The 15,496-nt window shown below is 50.8% G+C and overlaps 1 protein-coding gene across 1 annotated transcript in view; it reads left to right on the top strand.

The window, feature by feature from the left end:
• LOC124013738 (CUGBP Elav-like family member 2) overlaps positions 1-15,496 on the top strand; it is a 210,717-nt gene that overhangs the window by 175,314 nt on the left and 19,907 nt on the right. The window contains exons 7-8 of the mRNA XM_046328201.1: positions 7,641-7,802; positions 8,776-8,839. Of these exons, the coding sequence (XP_046184157.1) occupies positions 7,641-7,802; positions 8,776-8,839 (226 nt within the window). The remainder of the gene's footprint in view (positions 1-7,640; positions 7,803-8,775; positions 8,840-15,496) is intronic.

Genomic DNA, 15,496 nt, shown 5'->3' with positions numbered 1-15,496 from the left:
CTCTGTTCTCTCTCTCTACCTCCGTCTCCCCGTCCCTCTGACCATCTCTGTTCTCTCTCTCTCTACCTCCGTCTCCCCGTCCCTCTGACCATCTCTGTTCTCTCTCTCTACCTCCCTCTGACCATCTCTGTTCTCTCTCTCTACCTCCGTCTCCCCGTCCCTCTGACCATCTCTGTTCTCTCTCTCTACCTCCGTCTCCCCGTCCCTCTGACCATCTCTGTTCTCTCTCTCTACCTCCCTCTGACCATCTCTGTTCTCTCTCTCTACCTCCCTCTGACCATCTCTATTCTCTCTCTCTCTACCTCCGTCTGACCATCTCTGTTCTCTCTCTCTACCTCCGTCTCCCCGTCCCTCTGACCGTCTCTGTTCTCTCTCTCTATCTCCGTTTCCCCGTCCCTCTGACCATCTCTGTGCTCTCTCTTTACCTCCGTCTGACCATCTCTGTTCTCTCTCTCTACCTCCGTCTCCCCGTCCCTCTGACCATCTCTGTTCTCTCTCTCTACCTCCGTCTCCCCGTCCCTCTGACCATCTCTGTTCTCTCTCTCTACCTCCGTCTCCCCGTCCCTCTGACCATCTCTGTTCTCTCTCTCTACCTCCCTCTGACCATCTCTATTCTCTCTCTCTCTACCTCCGTCTGACCATCTCTGTTCTCTCTCTCTACCTCCGTCTCCCCGTCCCTCTGACCGTCTCTGTTCTCTCTCTCTACCTCCGTCTCCTCGTCCCTCTGACCATCTCTGTTCTCTCTCTCTACCTCCGTCTGACCATCTCTATTCTCTCTCTCTACCTCCGTCTCCCCATACCTCTGACCATCTCTGTTCTCTCTCTCTACCTCCGTCTCCCCGTCCCTCTGACCATCTCTGTTCTCTCTCTCTACCTCCGTCTGACCATCTCTATTCTCTCTCTCTACCTCCGTCTCCCCATACCTCTGACCATCTCTGTTCTCTCTCTCTACCTCCGTCTCCCCGTCCCTCTGACCATCTCTGTTCTCTCTCTTTACCTCCGTCTGACCATCTCTGTTCTCTCTCTCTACCTCCGTCTCCCCGTCCCTCTGACCATCTCTGTTCTCTCTCTCTACCTCCGTCTCCCCGTCCCTCTGACCATCTCTGTTCTCTCTCTCTACCTCCGTCTCCCCGTCCCTCTGACCATCTCTGTTCTCTCTCTCTACCTCCCTCTGACCATCTCTATTCTCTCTCTCTCTCTACCTCCGTCTGACCATCTCTGTTCTCTCTCTCTACCTCCGTCTCCCCGTCCCTCTGACCGTCTCTGTTCTCTCTCTCTACCTCCGTCTCCTCGTCCCTCTGACCATCTCTGTTCTCTCTCTCTACCTCCGTCTGACCATCTCTATTCTCTCTCTCTACCTCCGTCTCCCCATACCTCTGACCATCTCTGTTCTCTCTCTCTACCTCCGTCTCCCCGTCCCTCTGACCATCTCTGTTCTCTCTCTCTACCTCCGTCTGACCATCTCTATTCTCTCTCTCTACCTCCGTCTCCCCATACCTCTGACCATCTCTGTTCTCTCTCTCTACCTCCGTCTCCCCGTCCCTCTGACCATCTCTGTTCTCTCTCTCTACCTCCGTCTCCCCGTCCCTCTGACCATCTCTGTTCTCTCTCTCTACCTCCGTCTCCCCGTCCCTCTGACCATCTCTGTTCTCTCTCTCTACCTCCGTCTCCCTGACCATCTCTGTTCTCTCTCTCTACCTCCGTCTCCCCGTCCCTCTGACCATCTCTGTTCTCTCTCTACCTCCGTCTGACCATCTCTGTTCTCTCTCTCTACCTCCGTCTCCCCGTCCCTCTGACCATCTCTGTTCTCTCTCTCTCTCTACCTCCGTCTCCCCGTCCCTCTGACCATCTCTGTTCTCTCTCTACCTCCGTCTGACCATCTCTGTTCTCTCTCTCTACCTCCGTCTCCCCGTCCCTCTGACCATCTCTGTTCTCTCTCTCTCTCTACCTCCGTCTGACCATCTCTGTTCTCTCTCTCTACCTCCGTCTCCCTGACCATCTCTGTTCTCTCTCTCTACTTCCGTCTCCCTGACCATCTCTGTTCTCTCTCTCTCTACCTCCGTCTCCCCGTCCCCCTGACCATCTCTGTTCTCTCTCTCTACCTCCGTCTCCCCGTCCCTCTGACCATCTCTGTTCTCTCTCTCTACCTCCCTCTGACCATCTCTGTTCTCTCTCTCTACCTCCGTCTCCCCGTCCCTCTGACCATCTCTGTTCTCTCTCTCTACCTCCGTCTCCCTGGTCCCTCTGACCATCTCTGTTCTCTCTCTCTACCTCCGTCTCCCCGTCCCTCTGACCATCTCTGTTCTCTCTCTCTACCTCCGTCTCCCCGTCCCTCTGACCATCTCTGTTCTCTCTCTCTACCTCCGTCTCCCCGTCCCTCTGACCATCTCTGTTCTCTCTCTCTACCTCCCTCTGACCATCTCTGTTCTCTCTCTACCTCCGTCTGACCATCTCTGTTCTCTCTCTACCTCCGTCTGACCATCTCTGTTCTCTCTCTCTACCTCCGTCTCCCCGTCCCTCTGACCATCTCTGTTCTCTCTCTCTCTACCTCCGTCTCCCCGTCCCTCTGACCATCTCTGTTCTCTCTCTCTACCTCCGTCTCCCCATCCCTCTGACCATCTCTGTTCTCTCTCTCTACCTCCGTCTGACCATCTCTGTTCTCTCTCTCTACCTCTGTCTCCCCGTCCCTCTGACCGTCTCTGTTCTCTCTCTCTCTACCTCCGTCTCCTCGTCCCTCTGACCATCTCTGTTCTCTCTCTCTACCTCCGTCTGACCATCTCTATTCTCTCTCTCTACCTCCGTCTCCCCATACCTCTGACCATCTCTGTTCTCTCTCTCTACCTCCGTCTCCCCGTCCCTCTGACCATCTCTGTTCTCTCTCTCTACCTCCGTCTGACCATCTCTATTCTCTCTCTCTACCTCCGTCTCCCCATACCTCTGACCATCTCTGTTCTCTCTCTCTACCTCCGTCTCCCCGTCCCTCTGACCATCTCTGTTCTCTCTCTTTACCTCCGTCTGACCATCTCTGTTCTCTCTCTCTACCTCCGTCTCCCCGTCCCTCTGACCATCTCTGTTCTCTCTCTCTACCTCCGTCTCCCCGTCCCTCTGACCATCTCTGTTCTCTCTCTCTACCTCCGTCTCCCCGTCCCTCTGACCATCTCTGTTCTCTCTCTCTACCTCCCTCTGACCATCTCTATTCTCTCTCTCTCTACCTCCGTCTGACCATCTCTGTTCTCTCTCTCTACCTCCGTCTCCCCGTCCCTCTGACCGTCTCTGTTCTCTCTCTCTACCTCCGTCTCCTCGTCCCTCTGACCATCTCTGTTCTCTCTCTCTACCTCCGTCTGACCATCTCTATTCTCTCTCTCTACCTCCGTCTCCCCATACCTCTGACCATCTCTGTTCTCTCTCTCTACCTCCGTCTCCCCGTCCCTCTGACCATCTCTGTTCTCTCTCTCTACCTCCGTCTGACCATCTCTATTCTCTCTCTCTACCTCCGTCTCCCCATACCTCTGACCATCTCTGTTCTCTCTCTCTACCTCCGTCTCCCGTCCCTCTGACCATCTCTGTTCTCTCTCTCTACCTCCGTCTCCCCGTCCCTCTGACCATCTCTGTTCTCTCTCTCTACCTCCGTCTCCCCGTCCCTCTGACCATCTCTGTTCTCTCTCTCTACCTCCGTCTCCTCTGACCATCTCTGTTCTCTCTCTCTACCTCCGTCTCCCCGTCCCTCTGACCATCTCTGTTCTCTCTCTACCTCCGTCTGACCATCTCTGTTCTCTCTCTCTACCTCCGTCTCCCCGTCCCTCTGACCATCTCTGTTCTCTCTCTCTACCTCCGTCTCCCCGTCCCTCTGACCATCTCTGTTCTCTCTCTCTACCTCCGTCTGACCATCTCTGTCTGACCATCTCTCTCTACCTCCGTCTCCCCGTCCCTCTGACCATCTCTGTTTCTCTCTCTACCTCCGTCTCCCCTCCCTCTGACCATCTCTGTTCTCTCTCTCTACCTCCGTCTCCCCGTCCCTCTGACCATCTCTGTTCTCTCTCTCTACCTCCGTACCTCCCTCTGACCATCTCTATTCTCTCTCTCTACCTCCGTCTGACCATCTCTGTTCTCTCTCTCTACCTCCGTCTCCCGTCCCTCTGACCGTCTCTGTTCTCTCTCTCTACCTCCGTCTCCTCGTCCCTCTGACCATCTCTGTTCTCTCTCTCTACCTCCGTCTGACCATCTCTATTCTCTCTCTCTACCTCCGTCTCCCCATACCTCTGACCATCTCTGTTCTCTCTCTCTACCTCCGTCTCCCCGTCCCTCTGACCATCTCTGTTCTCTCTCTCTACCTCCGTCTGACCATCTCTATTCTCTCTCTCTACCTCCGTCTCCCCATACCTCTGACCATCTCTGTTCTCTCTCTCTACCTCCGTCTCCCGTCCCTCTGACCATCTCTGTTCTCTCTCTCTCTACCTCCGTCTGACCATCTCTGTTCCTCTCTCTACCTCCGTCTGACCCCGTCCCTCTGACCATCTCTGTTCTCTCTCTCTACCTCCGTCTCCCCGTCCCTCTGACCATCTCTGTTCTCTCTCTCTACCTCCGTCTCCCCGTCCCTCTGACCATCTCTGTTCTCTCTCTCTACCTCCCTCTGACCATCTCTATTCTCTCTCTCTCTACCTCCGTCTGACCATCTCTGTTCTCTCTCTCTACCTCCGTCTCCCCGTCCCTCTGACCGTCTCTGTTCTCTCTCTCTACCTCCGTCTCCTCGTCCCTCTGACCATCTCTGTTCTCTCTCTCTACCTCCGTCTGACCATCTCTATTCTCTCTCTCTACCTCCGTCTCCCCATACCTCTGACCATCTCTGTTCTCTCTCTCTACCTCCGTCTCCCCGTCCCTCTGACCATCTCTGTTCTCTCTCTCTACCTCCGTCTGACCATCTCTATTCTCTCTCTCTACCTCCGTCTCCCCATACCTCTGACCATCTCTGTTCTCTCTCTCTACCTCCGTCTCCCCGTCCCTCTGACCATCTCTGTTCTCTCTCTCTACCTCCGTCTCCCCGTCCCTCTGACCATCTCTGTTCTCTCTCTCTACCTCCGTCTCCCCGTCCCTCTGACCATCTCTGTTCTCTCTCTCTACCTCCGTCTCCCTGACCATCTCTGTTCTCTCTCTCTACCTCCGTCTCCCCGTCCCTCTGACCATCTCTGTTCTCTCTCTACCTCCGTCTGACCATCTCTGTTCTCTCTCTCTACCTCCGTCTCCCCGTCCCTCTGACCATCTCTGTTCTCTCTCTCTCTCTACCTCCGTCTCCCCGTCCCTCTGACCATCTCTGTTCTCTCTCTACCTCCGTCTGACCATCTCTGTTCTCTCTCTCTACCTCCGTCTCCCCGTCCCTCTGACCATCTCTGTTCTCTCTCTCTCTCTACCTCCGTCTGACCATCTCTGTTCTCTCTCTCTACCTCCGTCTCCCTGACCATCTCTGTTCTCTCTCTCTACTTCCGTCTCCCTGACCATCTCTGTTCTCTCTCTCTACCTCCGTCTCCCCGTCCCTCTGACCATCTCTGTTCTCTCTCTCTCTACCTCCGTCTCCCTGACCATCTCTGTTCTCTCTCTCTACCTCCGTCTCCCTGACCATCTCTGTTCTCTCTCTCTACCTCCGTCTCCCCGTCCCTCTGACCATCTCTGTTCTCTCTCTCTACCTCCGTCTCCCCGTCCCCCTGACCATCTCTGTTCTCTCTCTCTACCTCCGTCTCCCCGTCCCTCTGACCATCTCTGTTCTCTCTCTACCTCCGTCTGACCATCTCTGTTCTCTCTCTCTACCTCCGTCTCCCCATCCCTCTGACCATCTCTGTTCTCTCTCTCTCTCTACCTCCGTCTGACCATCTCTGTTCTCTCTCTCTACCTCCGTCTCCCCGTCCCTCTGACCATCTCTGTTCTCTCTCTCTCTACCTCCGTCTCCCCGTCCCCCTGACCATCTCTGTTCTCTCTCTCTACCTCCGTCTCCCCGTCCCTCTGACCATCTCTGTTCTCTCTCTCTACCTCCCTCTGACCATCTCTGTTCTCTCTCTCTCTACCTCCGTCTCCCCGTCCCTCTGACCATCTCTGTTCTCTCTCTCTACCTCCGTCTCCCCCTCCCTCTGACCATCTCTGTTCTCTCTCTCTACCTCCGTCTCCCCGTCCCTCTGACCATCTCTGTTCTCTCTCTCTACCTCCCTCTGACCATCTCTATTCTCTCTCTCTCTACCTCCGTCTCCCCGTCCCTCTGACCATCTCTATTCTCTCTCTCTCTACCTCCGTCTGACCATCTCTGTTCTCTCTCTCTACCTCCGTCTCCCCGTCCCTCTGACCATCTCTGTTCTCTCTCTCTACCTCCCTCTGACCATCTCTATTCTCTCTCTCTCTACCTCCGTCTCCCCGTCCCTCTGACCATCTCTATTCTCTCTCTCTCTACCTCCGTCTGACCATCTCTGTTCTCTCTCTCTACCTCCGTCTCCCCGTCCCTCTGACCATCTCTATTCTCTCTCTCTCTACCTCCGTCTGACCATCTCTGTTCTCTCTCTCTACCTCCGTCTCCCCGTCCCTCTGACCATCTCTGTTCTCTCTCTCTACCTCCCTCTGACCATCTCTATTCTCTCTCTCTCTACCTCCGTCTCCCCGTCCCTCTGACCATCTCTATTCTCTCTCTCTCTACCTCCCTCTGACCATCTCTGTTCTCTCTCTCTACCTCCGTCTCCCCGTCCCTCTGACCATCTCTGTTCTCTCTCTCTACCTCCGTCTCCCCGTCCCTCTGACCATCTCTGTTCTCTCTCTCTACCTCCGTCTCCCCGTCCCTCTGACCATCTCTGTTCTCTCTCTCTACCTCCGTCTCCCCGTCCCTCTGACCATCTCTGTTCTCTCTCTCTACCTCCGTCTCCCCGTCCCTCTGACCATCTCTGTTCTCTCTCTCTACCTCCCTCTGACCATCTCTATTCTCTCTCTCTCTACCTCCGTCTGACCATCTCTGTTCTCTCTCTCTACCTCCGTCTCCCGTCCCTCTGACCATCTCTGTTCTCTCTCTCTACCTCCCTCTGACCATCTCTATTCTCTCTCTCTCTACCTCCGTCTCCCCGTCCCTCTGACCATCTCTATTCTCTCTCTCTCTACCTCCGTCTGACCATCTCTGTTCTCTCTCTCTACCTCCGTCTCCCCGTCCCTCTGACCATCTCTATTCTCTCTCTCTCTACCTCCCTCTGACCATCTCTGTTCTCTCTCTACCTCCGTCTCCCCGTCCCTCTGACCATCTCTATTCTCTCTCTTCCTCCGTCTCCCTATCCCTCTTCATCTCGCTCTTCTTTTCCCCACTTCCACTCTCTGTGAGATGATGAAATACTTTTAGAACTCAGGAAATCTCTTTCTGTGGAAATAAACCCATTGTGGACTGTAAGATAACTGGCCCTTATGGGAAGCTAGTCCCTTCCCCTTAGTTGTGTGTGCTTGTTAGTGTCGTGTTACGTGTGTGTCTGCGTGTATTGTACCTAAGTTGTGTTAGGGTTAGTTTGTAACCAATTTCTCGTGAAACCAATCAAATTTTGGTATATTTTGAATATGAATTTAGAAAATTCCTCATGCAATACTGAACCCTGTCTCCCCCTTCTCCCCACCCTCCCTCCTCCCTCCCTCAGGGCTGCTCGTCTCCCATCGTGGTGAAGTTTGCCGACACGCAGAAGGACAAGGAGCAGCGGCGCCTGCAGCAGCAGCTGGCTCAGCAGATGCAGCAGCTCAACAACGCCACCACCTGGGGGAGTCTGACAGGGCTGGGCGGCCTCACCCCGCAGTATCTGGCTGTAAGAGGACACGCCGCGTCGCCCACCCCTTACTACAGCCCCGCAGCCAACGCATCCGTCGCCGCCGCAGTCAGTGCCACCCTCCCCGCCCCCACTACCCTCCCCGCCCCCACTACCCTCCCTGCCGTCGCCAACCGACGCCCCCCACCCCCACCCCCAGAGAGTCAGACCCTGCTTCCTACCCCTTTCCCCCTCTCCTCTCCCTTAAGAGTCCACTCCCCCCTCCTTCTGCCTCTCTCAGGGGGTGTAGCCGTGACAGGGAAATGAGGCCTTTGAATCATAGGGCTCAAGGTTTAATGGGCGGGGCCAATCCTGGTGCGATCCAATAAGAGGTCTTTCCCATGTCTAAAATCATCGTCCTATTGGGTCACAGCGGTGATTGGTTGACAGATTGGCACGTGGTGTTCAGAAGCCTCATTCCCCCTCCCTTCTTCAGTACTGTATAGCATTTCAGAACCCCCCTCTCAACTCATTCTTAGGACCCCCTTCCTTCGGTAGCCTCTTTCAGAACTGACCCTCTTCCTCTTTCACTCTGAAACCTTCTGTCCCCAAATTCTCTGAAACAGACCAGTCTACTCTTCCTTGAGTCCCCGTCATCACAGCTAGGATCTTTCCTAAAAGTGTAAATAGGTGTACTAGGTGTATGTATATGTACTGCAGTAAATGTACATAAGCCTTTGAGTTTTTTTTTGACAGTTACTCTGTGTTCTATTCTGAAATTGTACATGTCTCAGGGACTCAGTGGTTAGATGCACAGTAGTAGATGTCATATTCAATGTTTATATAGCCTATAGCCCACATGCAGTAATGCTACCAAGATCATGAGGATACTAGCAGAGAAAAGATAGTGAGGGTGATCACTGTTTGTATTTCCAATCATTCCTCCTCACTCTGTTTCTCTCTCTTTTATTATTTTCCTATCTCTTTCTCTCTCTCTTTCTCTCTCTCTCTCCTCTCTTTCTTTCTCCCTCAGTTGCTCCAGCAGGCCACCTCCTCCAGTAACCTTGGAGCCTTCAGTGGGATCCAACAGATGGCAGGTGAGTCCAGTAGATGTACACACACACACACACACACACACACACACACACACACACACACACACACACACACACACACACACACACACACACACACACACACACACACACACACACACACACACACACACACACACACTGACTAATATTGTAGAAACTATGCTGTAGTTTTTTAAGATGTCGCTGTTGTTCAGATTTGTCTTGAGTCTGTTATCCATCAGGACAGAAGAGTGTACCAGGCCTCAAAGGAGGGATGTTTAGTCCGGCACTAAGGCAACACAGAAGGAAAATAGAGAGAGATGAGAGAGGAGCTCTGCTCACTGTTTCCCCCTGCTGGTCACCTTTGTCTTTTCCTCTGCATGTTCTCCTACCCACACTCCCCCTATCTCTCTCCATCCTTTATCCTCTTCGTCCCTCTCCTTTGTCTTTTCCTCTGCATGTTCTCCTACCCACACTCCCCCCTATCTCTCTCCATCCTTTATCCTCTTCTTCCCTCTCCTTTGTCTTTTCCACACTCCCCCCTATCTCTCTCCATCCTTTATCCTCTTCATCCCTCTCCTTTGTCTTTTCCTCTGCATGTTCTCCTACCCACACTCCCCCTATCTCTCTCCATCCTTTATCCTCTTCTTCCCTCTCCTTTGTCTTTTCCACACTCCCCCTATCTCTCTCCATCCTTTATCCTCTTCATCCCTCTCCTTTGTCTTTTCCTCTGCATGTTCTCCTACCCACACTCCCCCCTCTCTCTCCATCCTTTATCCTCTTCATCCCTCTCCTTTGTCTTTTCCTCTGCATGTTCTCCTACACACACTCTCCCCTATCTCTCTCCATCCTTTATCCTCTTCATCCCTCTCCTTTGTCTTTTCCTCTGCATGTTCTCCTACACACACTCCCCCCTATCTCTCTCCATCCTTTATCCTCTTCATCCCTCTCCTTTGTCTTTTCCTCTGCATGTTCTCCTACACACACTCCCCCCTATCTCTCTCCATCCTTTATCCTCTTCATCCCTCTCCTTTGTCTTTTCCTCTGCATGTTCTCCTACACACACTCTCCCCTATCTCTCTCCATCCTTTATCCTCTTCATCCCTCTCCTTTGTCTTTTCCTCTGCATGTTCTCCTACACACACTCCCCCCTCTCTCTCCATCCTTTATCCTCTTCATCCCTCTCCTTTGTCTTTTCCTCTGCATGTTCTCCTACACACACTCCCCCCTATCTCTCCATCCTTTATCCTCTTCGTCCCTCTCCTTTGTCTTTTCCTCTGCATGTTCTCCTACCCACACTCCCCCTATCTCTCTCCATCCTTTATCCTCTTCATCCCTCTCCTTTGTCTTTTCCTCTGCATGTTCTCCTACCCACACTCCCCCCTCTCTCTCCATCCTTTATCCTCTTCATCCCTCTCCTTTGTCTTTTCCTCTGCATGTTCTCCTACACACACTCCCCCCTATCTCTCCATCCTTTATCCTCTTCGTCCCTCTCCTTTGTCTTTTCCTCTGCATGTTCTCCTACACACACTCCCCCCTATCTCTCTCCATCCTTTATCCTCTTCATCCCTCTCCTTTGTCTTTTCCTCTGCATGTTCTCCTACACACACTCCCCCCTATCTCTCTCCATCCTTTATCCTCTTCATCCCTCTCCTTTGTCTTTTCCTCTGCATGTTCTCCTACACACACTCTCCCCTATCTCTCTCCATCCTTTATCCTCTTCATCCCTCTCCTTTGTCTTTTCCTCTGCATGTTCTCCTACACACACTCCCCCCTATCTCTCTCCATCCTTTATCCTCTTCATCCCTCTCCTTTGTCTTTTCCTCTGCATGTTCTCCTACCCACACTCCCCCCTCTCTCTCCATCCTTTATCCTCTTCATCCCTCTCCTTTGTCTTTTCCTCTGCATGTTCTCCTACACACACTCCCCCCTATCTCTCCATCCTTTATCCTCTTCGTCCCTCTCCTTTGTCTTTTCCTCTGCATGTTCTCCTACCCACACTCCCCCCTCTCTCTCTCCATCCTTTATCCTCTTCATCCCTCTCTGTCTTTTCCTCTGCATGTTCTCCTACACACACTCCCCCCTATCTCTCTCCATCCTTTATCCTCTTCATCCCTCTCCTTTGTCTTTTCCTCTGCATGTTCTCCTACCCACACTCCCCCCTATCTCTCTCCATCCTTTATCCTCTTCATCCCTCTCCTTTGTCTCTGTATCTCCTCTCCTTCTTTCCTTCAATTGCCTTCTCTGAATCCCCCACCCTGTCACCCCCCCATCTTTCTCCCATCCTCCTACGCCCTGCCTTTCTCCCTCTTGCCGCCTCACTCCCACCCTCTCTTTCTCCCTCCCTCTCTCTCTCTTTCTCGCTCTCTCCCTCTCCTTGGGTGCTCAGTAAGCTGTCAGCTCCTAATTGTAGACTGTTTAGCTGGCTGACAGAGAGAAGCAGAGGGGGGAATATTTATAGCAGCTATCGGCACAGGAGTACTGTAATTGCCAGCACCGCTGAAGGAAAAAAATACATTCTAATAAGTAGTGCAAAACTCGACGGATTTCAGGAACTGGTTGTTGCAGGGCAGAAATAATGTATTCCTAAAGTAGTAAGCTCATTGGCTCAAGTTTTTAAAATGTGTATCTGTGTCTTGCAAAGTAGGTGGGTTGAGCGTTCTGGACACGGGGACATTTTTAAGAGACTGTAATGTTGGTTGATGTGGTGTAGTTGAGTGAGGATGGGCTCTGAGGATCTTTTACCTCAGTGAATGGCTGTTAGAACTCTCTCTCATACACACACACACACACACACACACACACACACACACACACACACACACACACACACACACACACACACACACACACACACACACACACACACACACACACACACACACACACACACACACACACACACACACACACACACCTACAGAAACGCTCAGGGACTTGGAACTGGAAGCGAAATCGCGGCTGCATTCCGGAATCCTTTTGGCCGTCCATCTGTCGCTGGGCAACCGTACGTGATTGGCAGTAGATGTGAGACAGCTCAGTGACATCTGGTCCCAGTCTTCAGCATGAGGAGTCGGAGAGCAGTGAGAGGCTCAATTACCCCAATGAGCATTCAATTAGAGCCAGCTAGCTAGCTAGCGCTTACGATAGAGCCCCAGCCCAGCTCAGCCCAGGCGGCATACAGAGGCTCCCTAAAGCTATACAGCCCAGAGTACACAGCACAGCCTGCCAAACTTTTCACGTAGCCTTCCACAAGCTTCCCACAATAAGTTGGGTGAATTTTGGCCCATTCCTCCTGACAGAGCAGGTGTAACTGAGTCAGGTTTGTAGGCCTCCTTGCTCGCACACGCTTTTACAGTTCTGCCCACACATTTTCTATAGGATTGAGGTCAGGGCTTTGTGATGGCCACTCCAATACCTTGACTTTGTTGTCCTGAAACTATTTTGCCACAACTTTGGAAGTATGCTTGGGGTTATTGTCCATTTGGAAGACCCATTTGCGACCAAGCTTTAACTTCCTGACTGATGTCTTGAGATGTTGCTTCAATATATCCACATAATTTTCCTCCCTCATGATGCAATCTATTTTGTGAAGAGCACCAGTCCCTCCTGCAGCAAAGCACCCCCCACAACATGATACTGCCACCCCCGTGCTTCACGGTTAGGATGGTGTTCTTTGTCTTGCAAGCCTCCCCCTTTTTCCTCCAAACATAACGATGATCATTATGGCCAAACAGTTCTATTTTTGTTTCATCAGACCAGAGAACATTTCTACAAAATGTACGATCTTTGTCCCCATGTGCATTTGGAAACCGTAGTCTGGCTTTTATATGGCGGTTTTGGAGCAGTGGCTTCTTCCTTGCTGAGTAGCCTTTCAGGTTATGTCGATATAGGACTCGTTTTACTGAGGATATAGATACTTTTGTACCTGTTTCCTCCAGCATCTTCACAAGGTCCTTTGCTGTTGTTCTGGGATTGATTTGCACTTTCCGCACCAAAGTACATTCATCTCTAGGAGACAGAATGCGTCTCCTTCCTGAGTGGTATGACGGCTGCGTGGTCCCATGGTGTATATACTTGCGTACTTTTGTTTGTACAGATGAACGTGGTACCTTCAGGTATTTTGAAATTGCTCCCAAGCATGAACCAGACTTGTGGGGGTCTACAATTTTTCTGAGGTCTTGGCTGATTTCTTTTGATTTTCCCATGATATCAAGCAACGAGGCACTGAGTTTGAAGGTAGGCCTTGAAATACATCCACAGGTACACCTCCAATTGACTCAAATTATGTCAATTAGCCTATCAGAATCTTCTAAAGCCATGACATCTTTTTCTGGAATTTTCCAAGCTGTTTAAAGGCACAGTCAACTTAGTGTATGTAAACTTCTGACCCACTGCCTTGTTCCCTTGTTGCCCTCTAAGCAGGGGCTGATTGGGTGCAATTAATGATCAGGCAGATCAGAACACCAGCCAGCTCTGCACCTCGTAGGGTGGGAGTTGAACACCCCTGCTCTTGGGAATGGTGTTATAACCTGTTTCGCTTGATTAAGTGGCATTAGGCCTCCCATCTGTGTGTGTGTCTGACTGACTGACTGAGTGTATAGAGTGTAGGGTCAGATCAGTGTCTCTCCACTCAGCCGAGCCTGATTGAGTCATCCGCTCCACTCTAAACCCACAAAGTGACAAAGCCACTCGACAGTGCTGCCCTCCATCCGCAGAGTGGAAAAATACCGTGTGTTATGCAATAGCATAGGGACTACTTCTAACACAGCACATACCGTGTGTTATGCAATAGCATAGGGACTACTTCTAACACAGCACATACCGTGTGTTATGCAATAGCATAGGGACTACTTCTAACACAGCACATACCGTGTGTTATGCAATAGCATAGGGACTACTTCTAACACAGCACATACCGTGTGTTATGCAATAGCATAGGGACTACTTCTAACACAGCACATACCGTGTGTTATGCAATAGCATAGGGACTACTTCTAACACAGCACATACCGTGTGTTATGCAATAGCATAGGGACTACTTCTAACACAGCACATACCGTGTGTTATGCAATAGCATAGGGACTACTTCTAACACAGCACATACCGTGTGTTATGCAATAGCATAGGGACTACTTCTAACACAGCACATACCGTGTGTTATGCAATAGCATAGGGACTACTTCTAACACAGCACATACCGTGTGTTATGCAATAGCATAGGGACTACTTCTAACACAGCACATACCGTGTGTTATGCAATAGCATAGGGACTACTTCTAACACAGCACATACCGTGTGTTATGCAATAGCATAGGGACTACTTCTAACACAGCACATACCGTGTGTTATGCAATAGCATAGGGACTACTTCTAACACAGCACATACCGTGTGTTATGCAATAGCATAGGGACTACTTCTAACACAGCACATACCGTGTGTTATGCAATAGCATAGGGACTACTTCTAACACAGCACATACCGTGTGTTATGCAATAGCATAGGGACTACTTCTAACACAGCACATACCGTGTGTTATGCAATAGCATAGGGACTACTTCTAACACAGCACATACCGTGTGTTATGCAATAGCATAGGGACTACTTCTAACACAGCACATACCGTGTGTTATGCAATAGCATAGGGACTACTTCTAACACAGCACATACCGTGTGTTATGCAATAGCATAGGGACTACTTCTAACACAGCACATACCGTGTGTTATGCAATAGCATAGGGACTACTTCTAACACAGCACATACCGTGTGTTATGCAATAGCATAGGGACTACTTCTAACACAGCACATACCGTGTGTTATGCAATAGCATAGGGACTACTTCTAACACAGCACATACCGTGTGTTATGCAATAGCATAGGGACTACTTCTAACACAGCACATACCGTGTGTTATGCAATAGCATAGGGACTACTTCTAACACAGCACATACCGTGTGTTATGCAATAGCATAGGGACTACTTCTAACACAGCACATACTGTGTGTTATGCAATAGCATAGGGACTACTTCTAACACAGCACATACCGTGTGTTATGCAATAGCATAGGGACTACTTCTAACACAGCACATACCGTGTGTTATGCAATAGCATAGGGACTACTTCTAACACAGCACATACCGTGTGTTATGCAATAGCATAGGGACTACTTCTAACACAGCACATACCGTGTGTTATGCAATAGCATAGGGACTACTTCTAACACAGCACATACCGTGTGTTATGCAATAGCATAGGGACTACTTCTAACACAGCACATACCGTGTATTATGCAATAGCATAGGGACTACTTCTAACACAGCACATACCGTGTGTTATGCAATAGCATAGGGACTACTTCTAACACAGCACATACCGTGTGTTATGCAATAGCATAGGGACTACTTCTAACACAGCACATACCGTGTGTTATGCAATAGCATAGGGACTACTTCTAACACAGCACATACCGTGTGTTATGCAATAGTATAGGGACTACTTCTAACACAGCACATACCGTGTGTTATGCAATAGCATAGGGACTACTTCTAACACAGCACATACCGTGTGTTATGCAATAGCATAGGGACTACTTCTAACACAGCACATACCGTGTGTTATGCAATAGCATAGGGACTACTTCTAACACAGCACATACCGTGTGTTATGCAATAGCAT

Source organism: Oncorhynchus gorbuscha, linkage group LG25 (genome assembly GCF_021184085.1).
Source record: "Oncorhynchus gorbuscha isolate QuinsamMale2020 ecotype Even-year linkage group LG25, OgorEven_v1.0, whole genome shotgun sequence".
Lineage (NCBI taxonomy): Eukaryota > Metazoa > Chordata > Actinopteri > Salmoniformes > Salmonidae > Oncorhynchus > Oncorhynchus gorbuscha.
Note: the sequence above shows the minus strand (reverse complement) of the source record. Positions and strands in the feature narration are given on the sequence as shown.